Source organism: Euprymna scolopes, chromosome 39 (genome assembly GCF_053919585.1).
Source record: "Euprymna scolopes isolate OS-2025 chromosome 39, ASM5391958v1, whole genome shotgun sequence".
Lineage (NCBI taxonomy): Eukaryota > Metazoa > Mollusca > Cephalopoda > Sepiida > Sepiolidae > Euprymna > Euprymna scolopes.
This window is the reverse complement of record NC_136520.1, coordinates 74230101-74257084: the sequence shown is the minus strand read 5'-3', so window position 1 is coordinate 74257084 and position 26984 is coordinate 74230101. Positions and strand designations below refer to the sequence as shown.

At 32.2% G+C, this 26984-nt stretch overlaps 1 protein-coding gene across 2 annotated transcripts in view; it reads right to left on the bottom strand.

Moving 5' to 3' along the window:
- Positions 1-1795: 1795 nt before the first annotated feature.
- LOC145263873 (uncharacterized) overlaps positions 1796-26984 on the bottom strand; it is a 26571-nt gene continuing 1382 nt past the window's right edge. Inside the window, exons 1-2 of one of the 2 annotated variants that reach the window (XM_080120950.1) lie at positions 25834-26984; positions 1796-3123 (exon numbers count right to left, since the gene is read on the bottom strand). The exon at positions 25834-26984 is cut by the window's right edge and continues 1382 nt beyond it. In XM_080120950.1, the coding sequence (XP_079977076.1) occupies positions 25834-26880 (1047 nt within the window). In that variant the 5' untranslated portion in view covers positions 26881-26984 and the 3' untranslated portion in view covers positions 1796-3123. The remainder of the gene's footprint in view (positions 3124-25833) is intronic. The other variant, XM_080120949.1, reaches the window with a different exon arrangement.

The window sequence follows — 26984 nt, the reverse complement described above, 5'->3', positions numbered from 1 at the left end:
AAACAAAGTATATTGCTACTTAGATGCAAATGACTACTATTTGGGATTATGTCTAACAAGAGATTGTGGGGAGTTGATCAGCGAGATGTATGTTCACGTTGCATCTTAAATTCTTCAAGTTAGTACAGCCGGAGAAGCAGAAGACATGAATGGGAATACCAATGTTTAGCAGTTCGTGGAAAAGAACTATTAAAGGAAAAGGTTTTCCGGCATCTAGAGACATCTACATTGAAGAGGCGGGATTTTGCTGCTTGTCGGGTTAGGCGGGAGTATATATATCTAGGGGGGGGCACAAGTGCTATAAGTTCAGTAGAGCACATTCTATCAAAATACCTGTAAAGCAGATAGAGGTATGCAACATTGTTGCGACGGGACAAAGGAAGCGGTACCTATTTGGCTTTTTTTTTTCTTTTTTTTTTCTTTTTTTTTTCTTTTTTTTTTTTTTTTTTGGCTCCTGTCTCAAAGTGACAGACTATTGGTAGATGCACCAGCCCAGATGTGGCAACAATCTTAGTATGGCCGAATTTTAGCTTTGTAAATACACAGGATCCTTTCTGGTGTGAGTAGTTTTCTAGCACAATATGGGGAGCCCACCTTCTTTGAAGCAGCCTTTGCGATGTCTTATACGTATTTGTTTCAATTCATGTTGCCTGTAAATGTTGGGCCGAGGAGTTTAACCATGTGGGGCGTTATTTCTCATGTCAATTAATGACTTTTGGCTTATTCTGAACACATAAAGTCATAAACGATTTGTTTTTATTATTACGATTTATTAAAAAAAAACAAAAGAAAAAAAAAGAAAACAACCGGTATCAACCACCGTTAAAATAAAAAAAAAAAAAAAAGAAAACAACCGGTATCAACCACCGTTAAAATAAAAAAAAAAAAAAAAAAAAAAAGAAAACAACCGGTATCAACCACCGTTAAAATAAAAATAAAAAAAACAAAAAAAAACAACCGGTATCAACCACCGTTAAAATAAAAAAAATAAAAAAAAAACAAAAAAAAAAAGAAACCAACCGGTATCAACCACCGTTAAAATAAAAAAAAAAAAAAAAGAAAACAACCGGTATCAACCACCGTTAAAATAATAATAAAAAAAAAAACAAAAGAAAAAGAAAACAACCGGTATCAACCACCGTTAAAATAAAAAAAATAAAAAAAAAAACAACAAAAAAAAGAAAACAACCGGTATCAACCACCGTTAAAATAAAAAAAAATAAAAAAAAAACAAAAAAAAAAGAAAACAACCGGTATCAACCACCGTTAAAATAAAAAAAAAAAAAAAGAAAACAACCGGTATCAACCACCGTTAAAATAAAAAAAATAAAAAAAAAAACAACAAAAAAAAGAAAACAACCGGTATCAACCACCGTTAAAATAAAAAAAAATTAAAAAAAAACAAAAAAAAAAGAAAACAACCGGTATCAACCACCGTTAAAATAAAAAAAAAAAAAAGAAAACAACCGGTATCAACCACCGTTAAAATAAAATAAAAAAATAAAAAAAAAAAAAACAACCGGTATCAACCACCGTTAAAATAAAAAAATAAAAAAAGAACACAACCGGTATCAACCACCGTTAAAATAATAATAAAAAAAACAAAAACAAAAGAAAAAGAAAACAACCGGTATCAACCACCGTTAAAATAATAATAAAAAAAACATGTTTGATAAATTCATTTTTATTTTGCACATTTCAGCATTCACATTTTTTATTTTCATCCCTTTTCCTACATTTTCTCACTCACTCTCTCCCTCTCCTCTCACACACTCTTTCTCTCTATATTTCAATGTCTTTCTTTTTCTTTCTTCCTCTCTCTCTCTTGATTTCTTTCCCGTCCCCCTCACAAAGGTATTATAGATTGCAAGTTTACTGTTAACCCAATATTCTGGGTAAGTGACGGTCCCAGACAAAAAGATATTGCGAAGTATTGAACGTCCCGTGTAACCGAATGGATGATGAGTGAAGGAATGTCGAGAATAATCGAATATTAACGGATTATTAAATGTTCAGAATAACCGAATATTACAGATTATTGAATGTTCAGAATAACCGAATATTAACGAATTATTAAATGTTCAGAATAACCGAATATTAACGGATTATTGAATGTTCAGAATAACCGAATATTAACGGAGTATTAAATGTTCAGAATACCCGAATATTACAAATTATTGAATATCACGGATAACCAGATATTGCCGATTAACGAATGTTCCGAATAACCGAATATTGCTGATTAGTGAATGTTTCGGATAACCAAATATTGGAAATTACTATATTGTGGATTAAAGAATGTCCGAGCAGATCTGAAGACGTCAGATTATCGGATATTGTCCATCATCCGATTCATATATATATATATATATATATATATATATATATATATATATATATATATATATATTATTTAATAATATGTAATGTGTGTATATAATTATGCATGTGTGAGTGTCTGTTAAGGTTTGTATGTATTAGTGGCTGTGCGTATGTGGCTGTGTGTGTGTGTGTGGCTGTGTGTATATATTAGTACATGTACTAATGTGAGTGTATGTAAGCGTGTATGTGTTCATATGTGTATGTGTTAGTGTGTATATGTGCTAGAGTCTGCAGGTGTCTGTGTGTACGTGTTAGTATGCGTGTGTCTCTTTGTGTATATCTTAGAATGTGCATGTTTGTGTGTGTCATTGTGTATATGTATTAGTGCGTTTGTATCTGCGTTTATGTGTCTGTGTTTGTATGTATGTATTAGTGTGTGCATGTGTCAGTGCGTTTGTATCTGTGTGTGTATGTGTTGGTTTGTGTTTATATATATATATATGTGTGTGTGTTGGTGTGTTTGTGTGTGTATGTGTAAGTGTGTGTGCATGCGTGATGAAAACGAAATAACAAAATGATAAATGGGACTTCACCAAAAGGCGAGCACGCGAACAACTTTGTGTATTGCCATTAGAAAGTCTATTTATACAAACGGGATTATAAAAAAAAACGTTACAATCACGTGTAATCGATTTGTGTAGATTGAACTTTTTTTTTTATATATTTTCAAATACTTTTAATCCTTGTTTGTCTTTCGAATATAATCCAATTTTCTTTTGTCGTTTGTGACTTTTTCTGTGTCTGAAAATAAAAAGAAAAATATAAGTATTATTTTCATATATGAAACATATACATCGACAAAAATTATGGCGTCAAATTTTACTATGAGACAAATTAAAATTTTGATAACATGTAAAATTATTTTGCTCTGAAATAAAGACTGAAAATGACATACAATAGAAATGATAAACAAGGGTTTTACTTTGTTGAAATCCTTCTTAGATAAGAGAAAAATCCAGGTTGTCCTCGACGGTCGTACATCTAGGAAAACAATGAACATATATCTAAGGAAATGGCAGAAACACTAGAGGATGACCTCCAATCTGTAGTGGAATGGGGACAAAAATGGATGGTCACGTTCAATGCTGCCAAGACTAAACTGGTTTCCTTCAATAATTACAAGAAACCTTCTCTACCACCAATAACAATCGCCAAAGACTCATTATCTGAAAGTACATTTTTAAAACTTCTCGGTCTAACGTTCACAGGAAACCTGAGTTGGAACAATTACATTGAGAGCATTGCCAGGACCGCTGCGAAGAAGGTAGGCTCTATATACCATGTTAAAAAGCTACTAACGCCCGAGAGTATCCTGTATATCTATAAGGCCATCATTCGCCCATGTATAGAGTATTGCTGTCATGTCTGGGCTTATGCATCTGCTATAGGTCTCTCGCTCTTAGACAAAGTTCAAAAGAGAGTCGCCAACCTGATAGGTCCTTAACTGTCATCTAAGCTTAAGCATCTATCCCATCGAACAATGTTGCATCCCTCTGCCTGTTCTACAAGTATTTTAATGGTGAATTCTCCGACGAACTGCAAGCACTTATACTTCCTCGACGTAAATATTCCCGACAAACCCGACAAGCAGCTAAATCCCACCCCTACACAGTAGAAATCCCTAGATGTAAGGGAGCTTTCTACTCCAGTAGTTACTTCCCCAGAACTGCTAGACTTTGGAATTCCCTTCCGGGCCCTTGCTTCCCCATTTGTACTGACATGCAGAAGTTCAAGTGTAACGTGAACAGACATCTTGCTGCCCCATTCCCCACATAGTACCCCAGTAGCTTATGCCCATGATAGTGGCCCCCCTACACCAAAGAGGCAATATGCCTTGTTTGGTGTGAAAATATAATAATAAAAAAAAAATCTCACATCGAAATAAATTTCCCTTATTCAGATAATGTTGACACATGTCAAGCCTGTTTTTCTTAAGTTTACATGCGTAATACTGAATGGATTTTAAACCGAAATGATCCACCATTAAGTAATATTTAACAAAAACATTAACATAAAGACTTTTCAAAGAAGATCACGTTAGAGACGGGTCTAACGTTCAAGATCACGTGATAGATGTGGTTGGCCTTAGAGAAAAGGATCACGTGAGAGACGTCACAGCGGTATCGAGAGAATGAAAAAGAAATGTGGTCGTACAACTCACAAAAAATAAGCAAATTCATTTCTATTCTTGGTCTCCTTTGCGACTGAGCATACAACATGTTGGTTTCCGGACAACGTAACATCAATAGTTTATATAAATTAATATACGAAAGTATAAATTTATGCGTAAACTTTAAGTATTTACTTCAATAGTGCTCAATACGTAGGTAGAGCTAGGTAGTAAGTTATAAAATATTTATGGCAATTAAGCTACACAGAATATTCCGCGTTTAATCCACGCTAGGATTCACCAGGCTTATGTGAGGATTTTGTGGTGCGGGGAAACTAGAAAGCTTATTGGCTTACTAAAAACGCAATAGAAGGTGAGTACATAAAAACGCGAGACAACCACAAAATCCTCGCATAAGCCTGATGAATCCTAGCGTCGATGAAACGCGGAATATAGAATATTCTGTGTAGCTTAATTGCCATATATATTTTATAACTTACTATATATATATATATATATATATATATATATATATATATATATATATATATATATATATATACTAGCAAAAGTACTCGTCGTTGACTGGGTTCGAAAATAGCCTACAGAAAATGGACTCTGATTTATGAAATAATGATAGGTTATGAAAAGGAAGGGTTGTAAAGAGATAGCTTCGAATTTGGGGGTATCAAAACCAAAGCAAAATATGATGAAAGTAAAAATAAAATAGATAAACCCCATCATTTATTATACCATACCTGTTCACACTGAAACACTTATCACAATATTCTGTGGATCTATATGAAAAAACCTTGTTAAACTTTGTGACATATTTCCATTCTATGGAGGTCAGGCGCGAACGAACACCCCATAATTTTATTATACCATATTTCTTCAAACTGGAACATAATTATCAAAGTATACTTAGGCAGATAGATATGAAAAGTCTTTATTAAAGTTTGTGCCTATTTCCATTCTATGGAGGTCAGGCGCGAACGCGGACCCCACAAATTTATTATACCATCCCTATTGAAGTTAAAACATACTTATCAAAGTATTCTTATGTACATCTATATCAAAAACACTTATAAACGTTTTTTTTTTGTATTTACATACTTTGTGGATCAGGCGCGAACGCAGACCGCCCAATTTTAATGAGCCACCGTTCTGCCAGATCAAACATACCCATTCCTGTGTCTCGATACATCTTCTATCATTATATGTGATCAGTTTTTTAAAATAGTCAACCATATAGGAGCCTATTCGTGACCAGACACACACACACACACAGACATTCGGCTTTATATTATATATATATATATATATATATATATATATATATATATATGTGTATATATGTATATGCATATATATATATATATATATATATATATGTATATATATATATATATATATATATATATATATATATATATATATATATATGCATATTTTGGTAACAAGTCATTATTACAACTCATCTGATTGAACGCGACAGAGTTATTCTTTTTTCCGACCTTTATGGATAACTTTTCAGTTTGCCGAGCGGTCTTTTTTAATTCTGTAGGCAATTATATAGAATGGCGATCAAAAGTTCTTGTTCGGCCATATTCTTCTCAAGCACTTTCTATCGGTGCATCCGATTATCAACATTGTTGTCGTTTTCGTTTTCTTTTTTTTTTGCTTTTGAGCTTGGTGTCTTTATTATAAGTCAAAGTACAGACACAAATGTGAATAGAGCAATTGTCTCTTATATTATAAGTAGACTTTGTCCATCCGTCACTCATAGTTTTTTAACCGTTACAAATACACACACACACACACACACACACACACACACACACATATATATATATATATATATATATATATATATATATATATATATATATCGTTATTTCCATGGCAGGTGCTCGTCTGAACTCCAATCTCTGCCCCCCTCGCCAATCTTTCACGAAAAACAACCGTCTAGCTGAATCCACTGTGAAAAATTTCCCCCACTCTATATCTGTGCCTAAATCAAAACGCGGATTCCATGAACAAAGCTTCTTTCTTAGAACTGCACGCCTGTGGAACTCTGTTCCGTCTGCCTGCTTCCCACCGGACTACAACTTGGATGTCTTCAAGTCCAATGTTAACAAATTCCTAATGAACCGCCCCTTAAGTAAACACTTCATCAAATCTCCACACTAACGTAATGTACTTGCAATAACCCTTATCCCTGAGTGGCTTCCGGGACTTGATAAGTGGTGATCACTGTGTAAAAAAAAAATAAATAAATAACAGATGATAAGTGTAGCCTCTAGTCATCTTTTGGGATCAGAAGCTTCATAAAATATGAAATAATATATCATAAATGTTTTGTCGCAATAAAAACGTTTAATAGATCACCAGTGGTCAGTGATCCATCGGTTTACGATTGCTGGATTAAAGTACAAAATTGGGAGAAGAGCGATTTATCGACAGGATTAGGGTTAGTGTAAGGGTTAGTAAGGCCCACATACTTTCAACAATTTATAACCAATCGCACCAGCTCTAATAAACAACTTGTGATCGATTTATCAACAGGGTTACACTAAACATCGGCAGCTTAATTAGCAAGTAAAAAAATAATCTTCTTTTTTTCTAACTTTCTTACTTGTTAGTTCTTCTTTCTAACGTTAATCTAATTTATAAAACTCAATATATCTGTCTGTCTGTCTCCATATTTTCAAACTCTATCTCGTCCGAAACTAAAAGTCGTAGAGCGGCGGAAGAGGCCTCAAATGATATAATTTCTCCATGGACGGTTCTTTTATGGATCTTCAGCCTGTTAAAATACTTTTTAAGGGGTCAATAATGAGTCAAAATTGAAACAAATCGTTATACATTTTGTATATTCATCTTAGTTTATTTTTAATCAGTTCATATGCGTGTTACATTGGTACTGTGGTAACGTCACCAGCTTTGGATGCTACAATTTTCCTATCGGTTTCGATTCTTACACTCAAATATTTTTTTTTTTTACTTTTGAAATCACGACCCGATACGAAATCTGGACAAATTAAAATAGCATATTTAAGCGTATTTTATGACCTGGCAAGTTCATTTAAAAATTGGTCCTCTTTTACGGGCCGTCAAGACGAGTGTAGTTATTTTTAAACTTCCTCGTAATCCCTATTTCGTAAATACAAATGAAATTATAGTTTCCGACGAATTTCCAAATGAAATTAATTTCGTCGCACAATACGTAAGCATGCAAAAATAGAATGAAAGAAATTAGACAGTCAGAAATATATATTAAGTGACTTAGAACAAAAAGTCTAAAGAGCGAAGTTTATTTGAATGTATTAGTAAATGCATTAATACTATTAAAAGAAAACAGTGCTCGTTGTAATGTAGATATATAAAAAATGGTGATATATACAAACACACATATATATATGTTTGTATATATCACCATTTCAACCATTCATAAACTACATTTAACAGCATAATGAATGCATTGACAGGCTTTAAAGGCGGGCGAATAAAAGATATATCTGCCTTACTTAAAAAATACTAGTTTTATTTTTGGTGTCTTTAAACCCCCACCCACTCCTTTTGCTGATGAGGAGACTTTGTTTTATAAAATCAAATGATAAAATTATTGTTCAAGACGTATTGTCTATCTCAATAAAAACATCGTTTCCGAAACGATCGTACAATTTATTGATTTTGTTTGTTTTTCCTTTTGAAACAGATTTTTAATTATAAATTACGAATCATTTTACTCAATATATATATATATATATATATATATATATATGTGTGTGTGTGTGTGTGTGTGTGTGTGTGTGTGTGTGTAATAACTTTTGAAATCACTATTATATATTGGGTGCAATATAATGATTGATAGAAAATAAGAAATTAGCATGAATTAAAATATCATATTTAAGCGTATTTTACGACCGGGAAATGTCGGGTACCCTGCCAGTGTATATGTAAGGACTAACAATGAATTATTGAAGCAAGCATTCATCGCTTATAAATGAGTGCTTCCATTATAGGGATTCGAAGAGTACCCGTCCCAGGATGAGAAAATTAATTCCTGAACAGAATGTGTATCACTTTTGTGTCGACTTACGAAGATTAAAATCAATATATGGAGAGAGTTTTTTTTTTTTTAAGGCGGCGAACTTTAAATTTACAACTCTACTTTCTTTGAGTTCAGCAACTCTACTTTCTTTGAGTTCAGCTTGGTTTGGCAATTCATCATTGGATTTCAGCAGGACGGAGCCATGTGTAACACAGCGCGTGATACGATTAATTTACTAAGAAAAGCATTTGATGAACGAATAAATTCACAAAACAGACCTGAAAACTGGCCACCTCGTTCGTGCGATTAAACCCCACTAGATCATTTCGAATAAGAAAACGGACAATAATGGACAGTTAATCAATAAAAGTTATTTTTTAAAGGAATGTGCAAATTAGTTATCCTTTTTGGAATTTATAGTGTATTCACGACTTAGTATATAGATAAGTTATATTCACTTTTAAAATAGAAAAGTGGGATTTTAATATCAATGTCAGTGCGACAAATAACATCTTCATAGATATAATAGAAGATGTACTCGGCGTTACTCGGTGTTAAACGTTACGCTAAATTCCGTTAAAAAATGTAGTAGAAAAACGGTAAGAAACTGAGACGCGCGCATGCGAGTATTATGTTTATTTTTTAAAGCGTTCATTCTTGTAATAAAAAAAAAACAAACAACTCAAGCTGGATGGAAACTAAACCTAAAGTTTGTCAGTCAATAATACCGGCCTTTTTTTTCGAATGGAAACCGATTAAAAAGTTCTCCACATGTCTGAATACCCTATATACCAAATTTCAAGTCTGTAGATGAAAAATTCGTTGAGTATTTAGATTGAGAATGTTGTCACATACACACATTCTTACTTTTATAAATACATAGACTAGTGGTGGGGTGCCTGGCCTTGCCGGGTCGTAAAATACGCTTAAATATATTTTAATTCATGCAAATTTCGTATTTACTATTATAGAGCTATTTCTCTATTTAATATTATATTGTACCTAATATATAGTCGTGATTTCCAAAGTTTTGAAAAATAACTTGGGTGCCATCAGCTAGAATCAACACCAAAAAATTAACATTCCTGCTGATGAAGTAAAGAATAATTCAATATCAAACGACTTGAAGAAATGAATTGAATTTGAGCATGCGCAGAAAGAAGTAAAAATATGTCAGCAAGTTGAAATGAACATTTTTGCATTTCAACTTGCTGACATATTTTGTACGCGTTATTCATCCATTCAAAAAAAAAAAAAGATTTAACTTATAAACCATCCTTGGTGTATGATTAGTATTTCCTGTTAATGTCAGTGTTGTGTGACCAGTAGTTTAAACGTTTATTGGTTAAATATTTACACAAAGAGAGACATACACACAAATATAATCTACTGCTTTATTTATGTATTTATTTATAGACTAGACTTTTAATCCGTTATAGGCGTATGCGCGCGCGTGTGTGAGCTGGGAAAGAGACAGAGAAAACCAGAAAAGAAACAGAAAGGTGTGTGTGTGTGTGTGTGTGTGTGTGTGTGTGTGTGTGTTAGGAGGTATATTTGGGTAAAAAAAAAAAAAAAACAGGGCAAAAAGTACTCAATACGTGATATGTTTTTATTCTTTCAACCTCGGGGTGTTTTAATCAAATAATTACGAATTGTTTCAATGGACAGTACAACAAAAAAAAAAACCTTCAATCTCTTCAGATAATTCAATCAAAAAAAGAATAAACACACACACAAACACACGGCATTAAAAATTAGTAACAAACTACAGTACAGCATGTATTACACATGTATATAATCAAATAACATTACAAATAGCACCGTAACACGATGCAAATAAAGTAACCAGAGCCCGGAAAAAACATCGTATTCCACACCGTAACCTGAAAAACCTGTATCCTAGGGTTATCGTATCTTGGCGTTCTACTATATATATATATATATATATATATATATATATATATATATATATATATATATATACACGCATATATATATATATATATATATATATACACACATATATATATATATATATATATATATATATATATATATTGAGATTGAGATTGTTGGACTGACTTCCTCATCTTGGTTGTTATAGTCACAACGTTTCAGCCGTTTTGCCCTCCAGCCTTCGTAAGGTGTTTTGGGGAACCGTTTGTTAGGAGTCTCGAACCCAACCCTTTATTATTATTACGGGGGTACCGTGTTCGGACTCCAGCTAGGCTTTGGGACATAGTTGCTGATTCTCTGTTTTCAATGCTACTTTTTCACTGCCTTCGTTCAGGATTGAACTCAGCACCTTTGGGTAACTGTAAACTTTGATACAACGTCTAGGACCACTCGGCCATATGTCCTAGTTCAGGAAAGAGAAAAAGAAAGAGAGACATATATATATACATATATATATATATATATATATATGTGTGTGTGTGTGTGTGTGTGTGTGTGTGTGTGTGTGTGTGTGTTTAGCAATGTTTTTATTTGTGCAAACATTTTGAATAATTTTTTTTCGTCTTTTGCCACTTTTTGACTTTGGCTCATGATAAAGATCTCCTAACAATTAGGTGAAACGTTGAAATGTATTCTTGAGTTTTAAATCTCATGAAATTATTTGAATTGCCCTCCGATTTTATTTAGGGCTAGCAGGAATTTAATTAAAGGTTTCAATTAAAGCTGACCGTGGATAAAGCTAAAAAGAAGACTCCATTAAAAAGATCAAACCTAATTTTTCCCGCGTAAAATCTTATTTGTATGCCGATGGTGGCAATTATAGCGGGAATGAGAATTCAAGTTTAAAACCATAACAAAGTTTTAATTTATTTGAGAAATTAAAGAAACGAAACTTCTACCTGAGTGCTTGCACTGCGCTGCTCTAATAACAAAGTAAACGAAACTGTTAAGAGGAAATAGTAAAATTGAAATTGTGTTGTATATGTATAAATATATTATAATTTTTATCTATAGATATTTACGTAAACACACACACACACACACATATAGATATATGTAACTACAATTTTATATATACATGTATATTAAATTATCGTCACATCTATATATATATATATATATATATATATATAACTACTTCATTTACTCACATAAAATTAATATACGAAAGTATAAATTTATATATATATAAAATTGTCATTGCATATATATATATATATATATATATATATATATATATATATATATATATATATGATCGTAAAGATGGATGAAATCCGAAAATTTAAAAAATAGATTGGAGGTGGAAGGACCTGAACGCTCAAAGTTTCGCCCGATATATGCAGGCTTTTTCAAGACCTTCCCTCTTCAAAAAGTCCGCATAAATCGGGCGAAACGTTGAGCGTTCAGGCCCTTCCACCTCCATATATATATATATATATATATATATATATATATATATATATATATATATATATATATATATATATATAATGAAAATTACAATTGAATTTACCAAAATGATCCAAGATGGTAAAATTAAAGTAAATTATAAATAGTAAAGAATAATATTTATAAAATTATCTCTAAAAAAAAAAGCTCGATAAAACCAAATAGGAAATAGAGCTTATAATATGACTATCCATTTATCTAGGGTTTCCTTTTCAGATTAAATATGTTTTTAACTCATTTCAGAGTTTTTTTTTAACATATTTTATTAACTGTTTGCTCATATATATATATATATATATATATATATATATATATATATATATATATATATATATATGAGTGAAATTATATAAACATAAGGGCTTCAACAATCGAGAGGAGTAACTACGTTGAAACATTTAGCCGCGTACAGTTTTTCTAGTGTTTATATGATGTGTGTGTGTGTGTGTGTGTGTGTGTGTGTGTGTGTGTGTGTGTGTAGTATGTTGAAAGTATAGTTATGGTAAATAAACTGACATATACACACACATATATATAGTGTTATGATGTATATATGCAGTATACATGATATATATGATATATATATTATATATATCATATATCGTATGAATATATATATATATATATATATATATTCATACGATATATGATATATATAATATATATATCATATATATCATGTATACTGCATATATACATATATATATATATATATATATATATATATATATATATACGGAAAAGGGAAAAAATGTGTTTATATATATATATATATATATAATCATTATCCTCGAGTGGTCTGTTGTCCTTCATAAGTGGTGATGCCCATGTAAATATATATATATATATATATATATATATATATATATATTTATATATATATATATACGGAAAAGGAAAAAATGGGTATATATATATATATATATATATATATATATATATACGTGGGCATCGCCACTTATCAAGGCCAACAGACCACTCGAGGATAAGGTTAAAGAGTGTACAGTAGGCAATTGGACAATATAGTAATTGTTAGTAATGGAAATTCGGTAAATTTGTTAACTTATCAAAAATGACTCATCAAAAACTTGTTTACGTTAGACTTGAAGACAGTCATATTGTAGTAAGCTGGAAAGCAGGAAAACGGAATACAATTCCACAGGCGTGCAGTTTTAAGAAAGAAGCTTTGTTCATGGAATATACGTTTAGGTTTTTGGCACAGATAAATAGTGGGGAAAATTATTGATAGTGTTTTCTGCTAGACGGGTGTTTCTTGTGCAAGTTTGGCGAGGCGGGACCATAGATTGCAGCTCAGTCGAGCACTTGCCATGAAAATAACGATAAAGCAGCGACAAACTCGCAACATCTCTTCTGTGAGAAAGAGGTTGCAGGGAAGAGGAAATGACATCCTCCACCAGGCTACGAAGTCTATTTTGAACTCTATCAAGGCATAACTAGTCCTTTCTTGTAGCTCCTGCCCAGATGTGGCAGCAGTGCTCCACCCTTGAACGTACCTGTCTCTTATATAAATAGAGAATTGCATCAGCAGTGAGATATCTACTGGACCGATAGAAGAATCCCACCATTTTTCCAGCGGCCTAGGCAATGGATTTAATGTATGTATTCCATTTCAGATCAGGAGTCAAGCCCAGAAACTTGTCAAAACATGAGGCCTCCCCAAGACGAGAAACATTCATTTCAATTGATGCCAGGTGGGGATCAGAGCATTGATGATGTAAAGATAAAAGCTTTGTTTTAAATGCATTAAAAGTAACCATATATATATATATATATATATATATATATATATATATATATATATATAAATCTGTACCATATATATATATATATATATATATATATATATATATATAAATCTGTACGTCTTATTTTTATTTCCAGCCTTTCTCCAAATAAATTCTTTGAAAAATTACAAGTCAGTATTTGAAAATATATTGTGACGAAAAAATGTTTTTGCTTCTTACTGAAAATAAAACATGGCCGTTAAAATTCAAACAGACAAAAATATACACACATACCCAATCCCCCCCCCATTCTCTCTCTCTCTCTCTCTCTCTCTCTCTCTCTCTCTCTCTCTGTGCATAGATACATATATATACATTTATATATGTATATATATACATGTATATATATACATATATATATATACAAGTATATATACATACATATATAGGGAGATAGATCGACAGATAGAGAAAGAGAGGGCGAGAGACAGGCAGACAGGCAGACAGACAGACAGACAGACAGACAGACAGAAAGTTCCATGTTATTGAACTTTCATTAATTAAACAAAATGCTCAATATATATGTAGATCTATGCATATATATATATATATATATATATATATATATATATATATATATATATATATATATACTTGTTTATTGTTATATAAACATGCTCACATCCCGCTGCTACAAATAGCCATTTGTAGCAGCGGGATGTGAGCATGTTTATATAACAATAAACAAGTATTATCAGCTCTTTTTATTGAGCACTATCTAACAACCTCGTTGAATTCATTAGTCCATTACTTTTGAATATAAAAAAAACCCGAGTATATATATATATATGTATATATATATATATATATGTATATATATATATATATATCCACTTATCTTGTGCTTCCTTTTTAAAATTAAATATGTTTTTAACTCTTTTTCAAGATGTTTTTAATATGTTTTATTAATCATTTGTTCATATATATATATATATATATATATATATATATATATATATATATATATATATATATATATATATATATATATATATAAGAGAAGCCTGAACCTCTACCATTGTCCCATTTCGCGCCACTGCTGGATATCGCTATTTGTTATGTAAATGATATTCATTTGTTTTTGTTCGCGACGCGATACATTTTGAATGAAATCAATTATTTATACGAAAGAGCATTTTAACCTAAATGCAAGTTTAGAATAATTTCCCTTTTTACCAATTTTGTACCCTCAAATGGGAGCGGCATGTATATTGCTTTAAACATATAATTATCCATTGACACGTGTTTCGAAATTCGAAATCGGGACCCCCTAGGAAAGAAGTCTAAACCTCTACCACTGTCCCATTTCGCGCGACTGATGGATATCGCGATTTTTTTACGTAGATGTTAGTTATTTGTTTTATGTAAAAATGCCCTTACGTGTAAATAATTGAATTAATTGGAAAAATATCGCGAACAAAAACAAATAAATAACATCTACAGAAAAAATCGCGATATCTAGCAGTCACGCGAGATGGGACAGCGGTAGAGGTTTCAGCTTCTTTCCACGGTGTCCCGATTTCGGTTCGACAAGAATTTGTTTATATGGGACTTGAAAACGAAGGTGTTGTTGTAATCAGTTGGGAACAAGTCCCCAGGCATTGTGTTCCACAAACAAGTAGCTATTGAAAAGAAACTTCGTAGAACTAATGTTTACATTTGTTCACTAAGGGTAAAAAATGGGGAATCATCAACATAATACTCTTGTAATCCTTTAACATAGTTTGAACGTATATTAGTGATGGGACGATTCCAATATTTTTCCCGATTCCGATACAATTACCGATTCCGTACTAAATTTCCGATTCTTTATAAATCTCTAAATATTTAACTATAAAAGTGTTATTTTGTCCGGATTACTTTAAAAACACACCTTAAACATATTTTCTCAAACGTAAAAGCACACTTGTGAAAGGCATGATCTAGGGATTTTAGTCTTGCTGGAAGTTTAAAATCATTAAATATTTATTATTATTAAATTAGTACTACAAGCAATGGAATATCTTTCTTAAACCAAAATCAAATAAAAAAAGATAATTTAAGGAATCGGTTTTGGAATCGGAAAGTAGGCTCCAATTTTTCCGATTCCGACACCGATTTTTTTGTTTGTTTTTTTGTTTTTTTTTACACAGGAATCACCACTTATCAAGGCCCAGAGGCCACTCGAGGATAAGGGTCAATGGGTATACATTAGTCAATGTGATTATAGCGTAGTAAACATTAGTAGTGGGAATTTTGTAAAATTGGATTACTTAGGAGAACGGTTCATCAAGAACTTGTTTACGTTGGACTTGAAGATAATCAGATTGCAGTCAGCTGGAAAACAGGCAATCGGAAGAGAGTTCCACAGGCGTGCAGTTCTCAGAAAGAAGCTTTGTTCATGAAATCTACATTTATGTTTAGGCACAGATTGATAGTGGTTTTGACTAGACGAATGTTTCTCATGATATATATATATATATATATATATATATATATATATATATATATATATATATATATATATATATATATATAGGGTTGATATGTAGTTTGCTTGAATAATTGTGTGGGATAGGTATGTAAAAGAGATTTAGAAGGCTGTCACAATGCGAGGAATGAATTATAGTCGCTGTTGGTAAGAGGAGACGAGAACAAGTGGCGATTTACAAATCAATAAGTACATATATATATATATATATATATATATATATATATATATATGTACTTATTGATTTGTAAAGTACATATATATATATATATATATATATATATATATATATATATATATATATATATAAGTACATATATATATATACAGTGATGATCATATTTATTGGCACGGTAAAATAAAAGTTAAATTTTGTCTAATAAATTCTAAAAAAGGGATTAAATTAAAGAAAATAACAAAGTATATTATGTATTTTAACTGGCCTTTCCGATGCAGCAATCGGATTTTAGAAAAAATAAATAACAAAGGAACAAAAAACATAATTGCAAAAAACCCTTGTTCAAAATTATTGGCACGGCTTTGTTTTTCTTTTAGTATCAGTATAATATCAATCAATTTCCGGTTTACGTGCTTTCTGAACTTTTTCATAGCCATATTATGCTTGTTTAACGCTAATTCAGTGAATAATTTTTTTCAGATAATTTTTAGATAGCGATTTATTTAAACTATTATAAGTGACTAAATTATAATTTTCAATCGCCATGGTTAAAACTAAGGAACACAGCGAAGACGTCAGGAAGCTTGTTGTAGCATGCCATACTAATGAGGAGGGCTATGATAAGATTTCAAAGAAGCTAAACCTTTCCAAATCCACTGTTAGAGCCATAATAAACAAGTTCAAATCGCAAGGCCACGTTATGAGTTTAGAGGGTAGAGGGAGAAAAAGGATTCTTTCCCCAAGAGATGAACGGAAAATTGTTCGACAAGTAAAACAAAACCCAATGATCTCTGTTGGGGAGATTGTTGATGAACAGAGCACCTCTGGAGTGAATGTATCTCGACATACAGTTGGTAGAGTTTTGAAGAGAGCTGGTTTAAAAGCATGTCGTCCGAGAAAGACTCCCTTATTGAAGCCTATGCACCTGAAAGCAAGGCTAGCCTTTGCAAAACGTCATATTGATAAAGATGTTGCATTCTGGAAACGTGTTCTATGGACTGACGAAACGAAAATAGAGTTATTTGGCCATAATAAAGTGTCTTATATTTACAGAAAATCTGGCGAAGCTTTCCTGCCTAAGAACACCATACCCACAGTGAAGCACGGTGGAGGCAGTTTGATGTTTTGGGGATCCTTTGCTGCCTCTGGACCAGGGCGACTTGTTAAGGTCACAGGTAGCATAAAAAGGAAGATTATGTTAAAATATTGGATGAAAACCTGAAAGACTCTGCTAAAGAGCTCTCACTTGGTCGTCGTTGGTGGTTCATGCAAGATAATGACCCAAAGCATTCGGCTAAACTGACTAAGAAATGGCTTGAGGACAATCATATTAATGTTTTGAAGTGGCCATCACAAAGCCCAGACCTTAATCCAATTGAAAATTTATGGAGAACATTAAAATTGAGGGTAATGCAAAGGAAGCCTAAGAATCTTATTCAATTGGAGGATTATTGTCAGGAAGAGTGGGCTAAAATTACTACTGAAGAGTGCAAAAACTTTGTTGTAAACTATGAAAAGCGACTGAGGAAGGTAATCAAGGCCAAAGGCTATACAATTGATTATTAAATAAATCGTGCCAATAATTTTGAACAAGGGATTTTTGCAATTATGTTTGTTGTTCCTTTGTTATTTATTTTTTTCTAAAATCCGATTGCTGCATCGGAAAGGCCAGTTAAAAATACATAATATACTTTGTTATTTTCTTTAATTTAATCCCTTTTTTAGAATTTATTAGACAAAATTTAACTTTTATTTTACTGTGCCAATAAATATGATCATCACTGTATATATATATATGTACTTATTGATTTGTAAATCGCCACTTGTTCTCGTCTCCTCTTACCAACAGCGACTATAATTCATTCCTCGCATTGTGACAGCCTTCTAAATCTCTTTTATATATATATATATATATATATATATATATATATATATATATATATATATATATATATATATATATATATATACTAACAGTTCAGCCCAGTTTTGCTAGATCTAAATTTTCAAGTGTTTAGACCCAACACTGGCGGAGGAGTTTCGTAGAGTCTACAAAGGTCTACTCTTTCAACTTTGACCTCTTGGCAGCCAAATTTTCGCCCAGAAAACTGATTAAAAAGCTTGACGTATGTCTGAATAACCTTTATGAAAATTTCAAATGTTAAGACCAAAAATTTGCTGAGCTAAAATCTTTTAAACTTTGCCCCCTTAGTAGTCAAATTTTCGGCCAAAACGGATTTAAAAAAAAAAAGCTACTTTATGTCAAATTTCAAATGTTTAGATCAAACTTGGCTGAGAGGTGAAAGTTTTTAAAATTTTGACCCAAGTTTGCCCCTTTAACATTTATTGTTTTGGACTCAAATCAAGTTAAAAAGTTTGATGCATGTCGAAGTAACGTACATCTAAAATTTCAAGTGTTTAGACACAAAATTGGGGGGAGGATTCTGATATGGTTTGCAAACGTCAAATCATTGAACTTTGGCCCCTTGACAGACAAATTTCAGGCCGAAAACTGATTAAAAATATTTTCCCAAATCTCAATATCCATTATGTCAAATATCGAGCCTGTAGATTGAAAATTGACAGAGTGATTTGGTAGGGCAATGTACACACAGACACACAAACAATTTAACTTATATATATATATATATATATATATATATATATAGAGAGAGAGAGAGAGAGAGAGATTCTGCTTGTTTCTTCCCTAGTTATCCGTAAGTTATGCTTTAAAAAATTCCAAATAGTTCTTGAAAGCCAAACTGTTTCAAAAAACACCAAATTCTCGAAATTTGGTTAAAAAAAAACAATTTGGAGAATAATAGTGATCTCCCTTTGATGTAGGCTCGTTTTCGATTAACATAATATGTGATCATTGTTGTACTTGTGTAAAGAAGGAACTCGTAATTATTTCGATGTACAACGGTTCTTCATTGAATGAAAATCATCGAAACGTTACGCAAAAAAGGGAACATTTTAAATAAACAGGGCAAAAAGAAAAATATTGTATCTCAAGATGTACTGGACTGAAGGAGTAAATTTAAGACTGACACTTACAATGTGGCTAAATTATTTTGTTGGACAATGTAGCACATTATTATATTCTGAGTATTCATTATCTCATTTAGGTTAGTTCTATATTTAAAATACAACCCACACTATTTCCATAAAAATCTTAATGAACTCATATATTCTGCGTTATTGCTCTTTTCTGTCTTGAAAAAAAAATGGCGGTATCCAGAAAAATATCACCTTTATCAACACATAGTTTTTTTATTAAATGGAATTTTTACAGATTATGCTAGTTTTTAAGCAATCTGACAAGTTTTCGATACTTAGCGATGGGTATACTTCAGCCTCCTTATCAATCAAAACGTTTCGAATCTAAGTTCTCTGATATTAATTTGGTCACTTTAAATTCAGTCTTTTTGAAGAATAGAAAAAAAAATTATGCTGTTTCGAAGAGGAATTTAAGAATCAGAAAAATTCGAATCATTTTGTGTTTTCAATTTCAAACTTTTCCAATAAAATCTTCTCTCGTGTTATTTGAATTCTTCAGGCTACTGTTCTCGTATCGAGTGTTACTTTTACAAACTTTTGGTGGATGTAACCTCCGATCTTCTTCTGGTGTATCTTGTCCTAACATGAACAACTTACTGTTGAGTAGTCTTCTTAAACAAACGAAAACTATTCAATTTCCATTACCGATAACCATGGTATTATCTCACCAGCTACCCAACACTCATTAATCCGTATCTTCGAGTGGCCTTCGGGCCTTGATAAACAGTAATACCTTCTAGTAAATAATCGACAAATAATATTATATTGATACTAGCATTTGGTGGTGTATGTTAAGCAAAACAAAAAAGCGGTCAATTTTTTTTAATTTGACTCCTATTATGACCCCTTAAAATTTATTGTATTGGGCTTAAATCGGGTTATTAATTTAGATCCATATCTTAGGAACCTATATCTAAAATTTCAAGTGTTTGGACCCCAAATTGTCGGAGGAGTTTGGCAGACTTCTCAAAGGTAAAATCGTTGAACTTTGACCCCTTAACAGCCAAATATCTGACCGAAAACCTATCACATCGATTTTCCCAAATCTCAGTACTCTGTATATCAAATTTCGAGTTTGTAGACTGAAAATTGACAGAGTTATTGCGTAGGGAAATATACACAGACAGACACACAGACACACAGACACACAAACACACACACACACACGTTCACTTTTATAGATATACTAGCATGGGTGCCCGGCGTTGCCCGGGTATTTGGAGGTGTGTGCTGAGCAAAAAAAAAAAGCGGTCAATTTTTTTAAAATTTGACCCGTATTATGACCCCTTAATATTTATTGTTTTGGGCTTAAATCGAGTTATTAAGTTAGATCCATGTCCAACAAACCTATATCTATAATTTCAAGTGTTTAGACCCAAAATTGTCGGAGGAGTTTGGTAGAGTTCTCAAAGGTCAAATCGTTGAACTTTAACCCCTTTAATCGCCAAATTTCTGACCAAAAACCGATCACATCGATTTTCCCAAACCTCAGTACCCTGTATATCAAATTTCGAGTCTGTAGACTAAAAATTGACAGAGTTATTGCGTAGGGAAATGTACACAGACACAAACACAGACAGGTTCACTTTTATATATATATATATATATATGTGTGTGTGTGTGTGTGTGTGTGTGTGTGTGTGTGTGTGTTTATATTTTATATATATATGTGTGTGTGTGTGTATATATATATGTGTGTGTGTGTGTTTATATGTATACATATATATATGTGTGTGTGTGTGTGTGTTTTGTTTCTTTAAAAGCAACATTAACAGCTTCGAAGCTCTGTTATTTATTTATTTCACTACTTTAGCGTTTTTAAAGAGCTATAGGCTTTTTTTGTTGTTGTTGTTCATATTATTATTCATATTGTTACACAGTCGTGGGCATATTTCGGTCACCCGAAACATGCTCATGACTGAGTAGCAATATATAACTGCGTATGTAAAAACAAATTATATATATATATATATATATATATATATATATATATATATATATATATTAGTGTTGGGACGATTAATCGGATTTGGGAATCAAAAAAATCGAAACTTTTTTGAGTATCGGAATCGTTATCGAATCGGAAAATATGTGCCTATTTTCCGATGCCAAAAACGATTCGTTTTATTATATTTTTATTTGATTTTGTTCAAAGCAAAATCTTTCACTGTTGGTAGTTATAATAAAATAACTATCTGTTTAGTTTAAACTACTAGGGAAAGCTAAAAGCTAGAGATCATCCCCACAGGTGCGTTTTTACGTTTGAGAAAATATCTACACAGTTATTTTACGGTGGTCGGAAAAAAACAATTGCCTAATTAGATATTGATAAAGAATCGGAATCGGAATCGGTAATTGTATCGGAATCGGGGAAAATATTGAAATCATCCCGTGACTATATATATATTTCCACAGATATATATATATATATATATATATATATATATATATATATATATATATATATATATATATATTTGTGATGAAACGATTCCAATATTTTTCAATTGTCTGCAAAATTCCCGATTCCGAGACAATTACCGATTCCGATTTTAATAAATCTTTAAATAATGTACCATATATTTTTTTGTTGTTGTTTCTGCTTTTGGATTGTCGGAAAAACGCATGTTAAATATGCATATATTTTCTAAAACATAAAAATAAACATTTGTGGAATGGATGGTCTATAGATGTTAGTTTTACTGGTAGTTTAAAATGAATATTTATTAGTTTATTCTTACTATCATCAGTGTAAGATTTTGTTTTAAACAAAACAATATAAAAAAAAAGATTTTTAAAGGAATCGTATTTGGCATCGGAAAATAAGTACACTTATTTCCCCATACCCATACTGATCCTGATACCCTAAAAAGTTCCGATTTCGATTCCGATTAATCGTCCAAGCACTACTAATATATATATATATATATATATATATATATATATATATATATATATATATATATATATATATATATATATATATATATATATATACACATATACACACATATATATATATATACCTATACATATATATATACATATATATATACCTATACATATATATATATATATATATATATATATATATATATATATATATATATATATATATATATATATATACTAGCAAAAGTACCAGTCGTTGACTGGGTTCAAAGATAGCCTACAGAAAATGGACTCTGATTTATGAAAATATGATAGGTTATGAAAACGAAGGGTTGTAAAGAGATAGCTTCGAATTTGGGGTTATCAAAACACAAGCAAAATATGATGAAAGTAAAAATAAAATAGATAAACCCCATAATTTATTATACCATACCTGTTCACACTGAAACACCTATCACAATATTCTGTGAATCTATGTCAAAAAACCTTGTTAAACTTTGTGACATATTTCCATTCTATGGAGGTCAGGTGCGAACGAACACCCCCATAATTTTATTATACCATATTTCCTCAAACTGAAACATAATTATCAAAGTATACTTATGCAGATAGATATGAAAATTCTTTATTAAAGTGTCTGTCTATTTCCATTCTATGGAGGCCAGGCGCGAACGTAGACCCCACAATTTTTTTATACCATCCCTATTTAAGTTAAAACATACTTATCAGAGTATTATCATGTACATCTATATCAAAAACACTTGTAAACGTTTTTTTTTAATTTTTAAATTTTTTATTTCCATACTTTGTGGACCAGGCGCGCACGCAGACCCCACAATTTTAATGAATCATCATTATGCCAGATCAAACATACCCATTCCTGTGTCTCGATTCATCTTCTATCATTATATTTGATCATTTTTCTATAATAGTCAACCATATAGCAGCCTATTCGTGACCAGACACACACACAGACGTTCAGCTTTTATATATATATATATATATATATATATATATATATATATATATATATATATATATATATATATAGAGAGAGAGAGAGAGAGAGAGAGAGACTTCTTCCAAATACTAACAACCATTTCTGTAAGGTCTGATGAGGCTGCTGGATCATAAACATGGTCCAACATCCGAAACATATGTAACCAAACAGATAAAATGGTAATAAAAAAGTAAAACATACATACATATATATATATATATATGTATATATATATATATATATATATGTATATATATATATATATATATATATATATATATATATATATATATATGCAAACAGTTTATCCGACGATGACTGAGATTGAATATTGATCAACCAATGTTTCATTCTCCCATATTTTTATAGTCATTGAAATCGATAAATTCTCCCATTTTTCAATCAAATCGATTGATTGCCTAATATAATTGGGAATCTATCGCTATGCACATGAAGGAAGCTTCGCATGCCTTTCACAGTGACTAAGTTTACAATATATTGTAATCTACATTGCACTGTAGAGAAACAACTGTTGATTTCATAAAATTATTCTTATATGTAATGGCTTCCGTTAAAGTATAAAATGCAAAAGTCAATTATCATGTCGTTCATCAAATTCTGTCTTTGTTTGTTTACAATATCACGTCAGCTGATATTTGGGCTTAACGATGAATGTCCTGGAAAAGTCACTTCTGATTAATTATTAGTTTTAAAATATGCAAACAGAGAAATGATTTTCGGCGATTTTAAATGGTAGATTTCCTTTTATCGTAAATTGAACTCATTAAAATTAAAATAAAATGGTGAGTTTGAACAGGGGATCATTCGACCTGTAATCGAATGCTCTACCACAGATGCCAATAATTCCGTTTTTATTTGTAAGAAGAAATGATTTGCTGGGATTACATTATGTCTTTTGGCCGGTGTAACGTAAAATATGCCTTTGTAAAAATCTTTCTTTGTTTAATTATAAGAAAAGAAAGACTAGTTTTAGGATCGGATATTTTCGATTTTCGATACTTATCGAATGAATTTCTGTACAAAACATATCTAAGAACACTGTCAGATATGTAAATTACCTTCGTGTGAAATTTGCAAAAGATAGGCTCAGCTGTTTCGGAACCTATTTGAAGGAACTTACACACACACAGAGTGACATATATATATATATATATATATATATATATATATATATATATATATGTGTGTGTGTGTGTGTGTGTGTGTGTGTGTGTGTGTGTGTGTGTGTGTGTGTGTGAGTGCGTGTGTGTGCGTACTACACGACGGATCACAATCACTATCACCATTTGTTTTGAAAGTCAATCCTTTATTAAATTCCCGCTGAAACATAAGTCAGAAGTAATGACAATAGTCGTGTTCAGATATGTAATCCTATTAGGAACATAGATTTCTGTTTATTTTCATGGATAAACCTCATATTTCCAACTAATAGAGCTATATTTTTTCATAAACATTGCAATTGTAATTTAAGTCGTAAAAGCATCTGGTGTAAAACAATGTTTGCCGTTTGATATGACTATTATCTGTTTATTAATTTTTTGTTTTGTCTGATATTTTGTTTCAAATACCAAGGATAAAATTGTTACTGTCCAGCTTGGAGGTTCTCAATGTGGATGAAATTCTCCCCAGAGATGAATTTTCGGTCCCTAGGGAGTGAATTTTTAACTCATTCATAGTTTTAACTTGTTTTTGTTTTTATTTATAGAATTCGGAGCCCATCATGATTACCAAAAAAAAAAAAAAAAAAAAGAAAATACAATCATTCATATATTAAATACAGTTTCGCATCCATCATTATAAATGGAGAAGAAATGCCCCAATGTGTTATTTGTAGTAAAGTTTGGACAGATTATTCTACGAATAAAATACAAAGCAAAGATGGAGAAACATTTGCAACATCTTGATCCTCATCACAAAGACAAGAACATTTTTTTTTTAACAGCACGGGAATGCTCTCCAAAAGATGACACTGTTTTTAACAGGCTTTAAAGAACAGAACCAAAAAGTTACTGAAGCTTCCTATATCGTAGCACTTGAAATACCAAAGCTGTGTACGTTCTTGAGACATGGAAAAAACGGGAAATGGGGGAGTGAATGATATTCTTACAATAAAAGGTGTACTTGGGATAAATAAGGTTTTAAACGATTAATGGGAGTTCGTAGGCATTACAACAAAAGTCTAGCAAGTATGAATTAGTGTTGAGTTATATCCTTTGTGTTTTTAGACAGTTTTCAGAATGGCGTGCGAGACAGGTTGCTCATAAAATTTGAGTTAAAAAACTCTGATTTTTGGAATATGATATTTTTGATTAGTCATGGGTAGATTTTACTTTATTTTTTAGTTTAAAAAAAAAATTTAATAGAGGGAGAATCATCTGTTGATAATAATTATCTGTTTATTTTTTAAGCGTCTACTCGAACAATACATAATTTACTAAATGTGTATTTACTTACGTATCCTCTATCGAATGTTCATCATCATCATCATCGTCATCATCGAGGTCACAGCCGTCGAGGCTTCCAATTTTCTTGTATTTTTGCAGTTCAATATTGCACGGGTCCTTCCCGATGGTGACTTCCTTCATGAAGCCGATATACGTCATAGCGAGTCGAAGCGTCTCGATGCGAGACAGCCGCTTCTCGTAGTTAAATGCTGGCAGCCTCTTCCGCAGTTCATCAAACGCCTCGTTAAGATGAAACATCCGTCTCCGCTCTCGTACGTTCGCCGCTTTCCTCTGCGCCGACGTCTGGACGCGCCGCCGTTTCGGCTTTGTCGCGCTACCGGACGACGTTGAGCCGGACGACGAGGATGACGACCCCCTGGTATGCGACGAACCGCCGCTGATTTGTTGTTGCTGTTGTTGATGATTGTGATGATGACTGCTGTGGTGGTGATGAATATGATGTTGGTGACTGCTACTGTTGACACTCGAGAGACCGACGGACCCGACAGCGGTCCCGTTACCCGTATCAACCCCTAATATTGTCCCTGCCTGCCCGATAGCGTTGCCTATATTCACGGACACTAGTCCCGAGGTTACAACAGGCGTGTTCGCCCCACTATGTATCTGCCAGGCCTCCGACGGTGTCGACACCACGATCGACGTGTTGTTATTCCGCGTCGAATAATTACTCAGAGTCTCCACGACATTGCACTGGGGGTCCAGATTCTGGACGGATTGGGATACCGTGCTGAGGACGGCGAGTCTGTAGTCGCGGTGTGTGTTTAGAAGGCTGTTTGCTAGCTCTTCGGCCCCACCCGACACCAAGTCCACGCGTGGCTGTTGGACCAAAAGTCCCGACCGCTGTTGGTCCGCCGCGAGTACATCCTCGTCTGTATACGTAAGACAATTATAAGCGTCGCTGTAGGTGTCCGACACTACCGTGTCGTAGGACGTACAAGTAGGCACGAAAGGTATTGGTAGATCGTTGACATGTTGTTCCTCATAAAAACCTTTCATAGATTCCGGACCGTGTATTTCCATTGCATGAACCATGTAGAAGCCTGTTACGACTTATAGATAAATTAAATACATATATATATATATATATTTATAAATTTATATTATATATATATATTTATAAATATATATGTATTAAA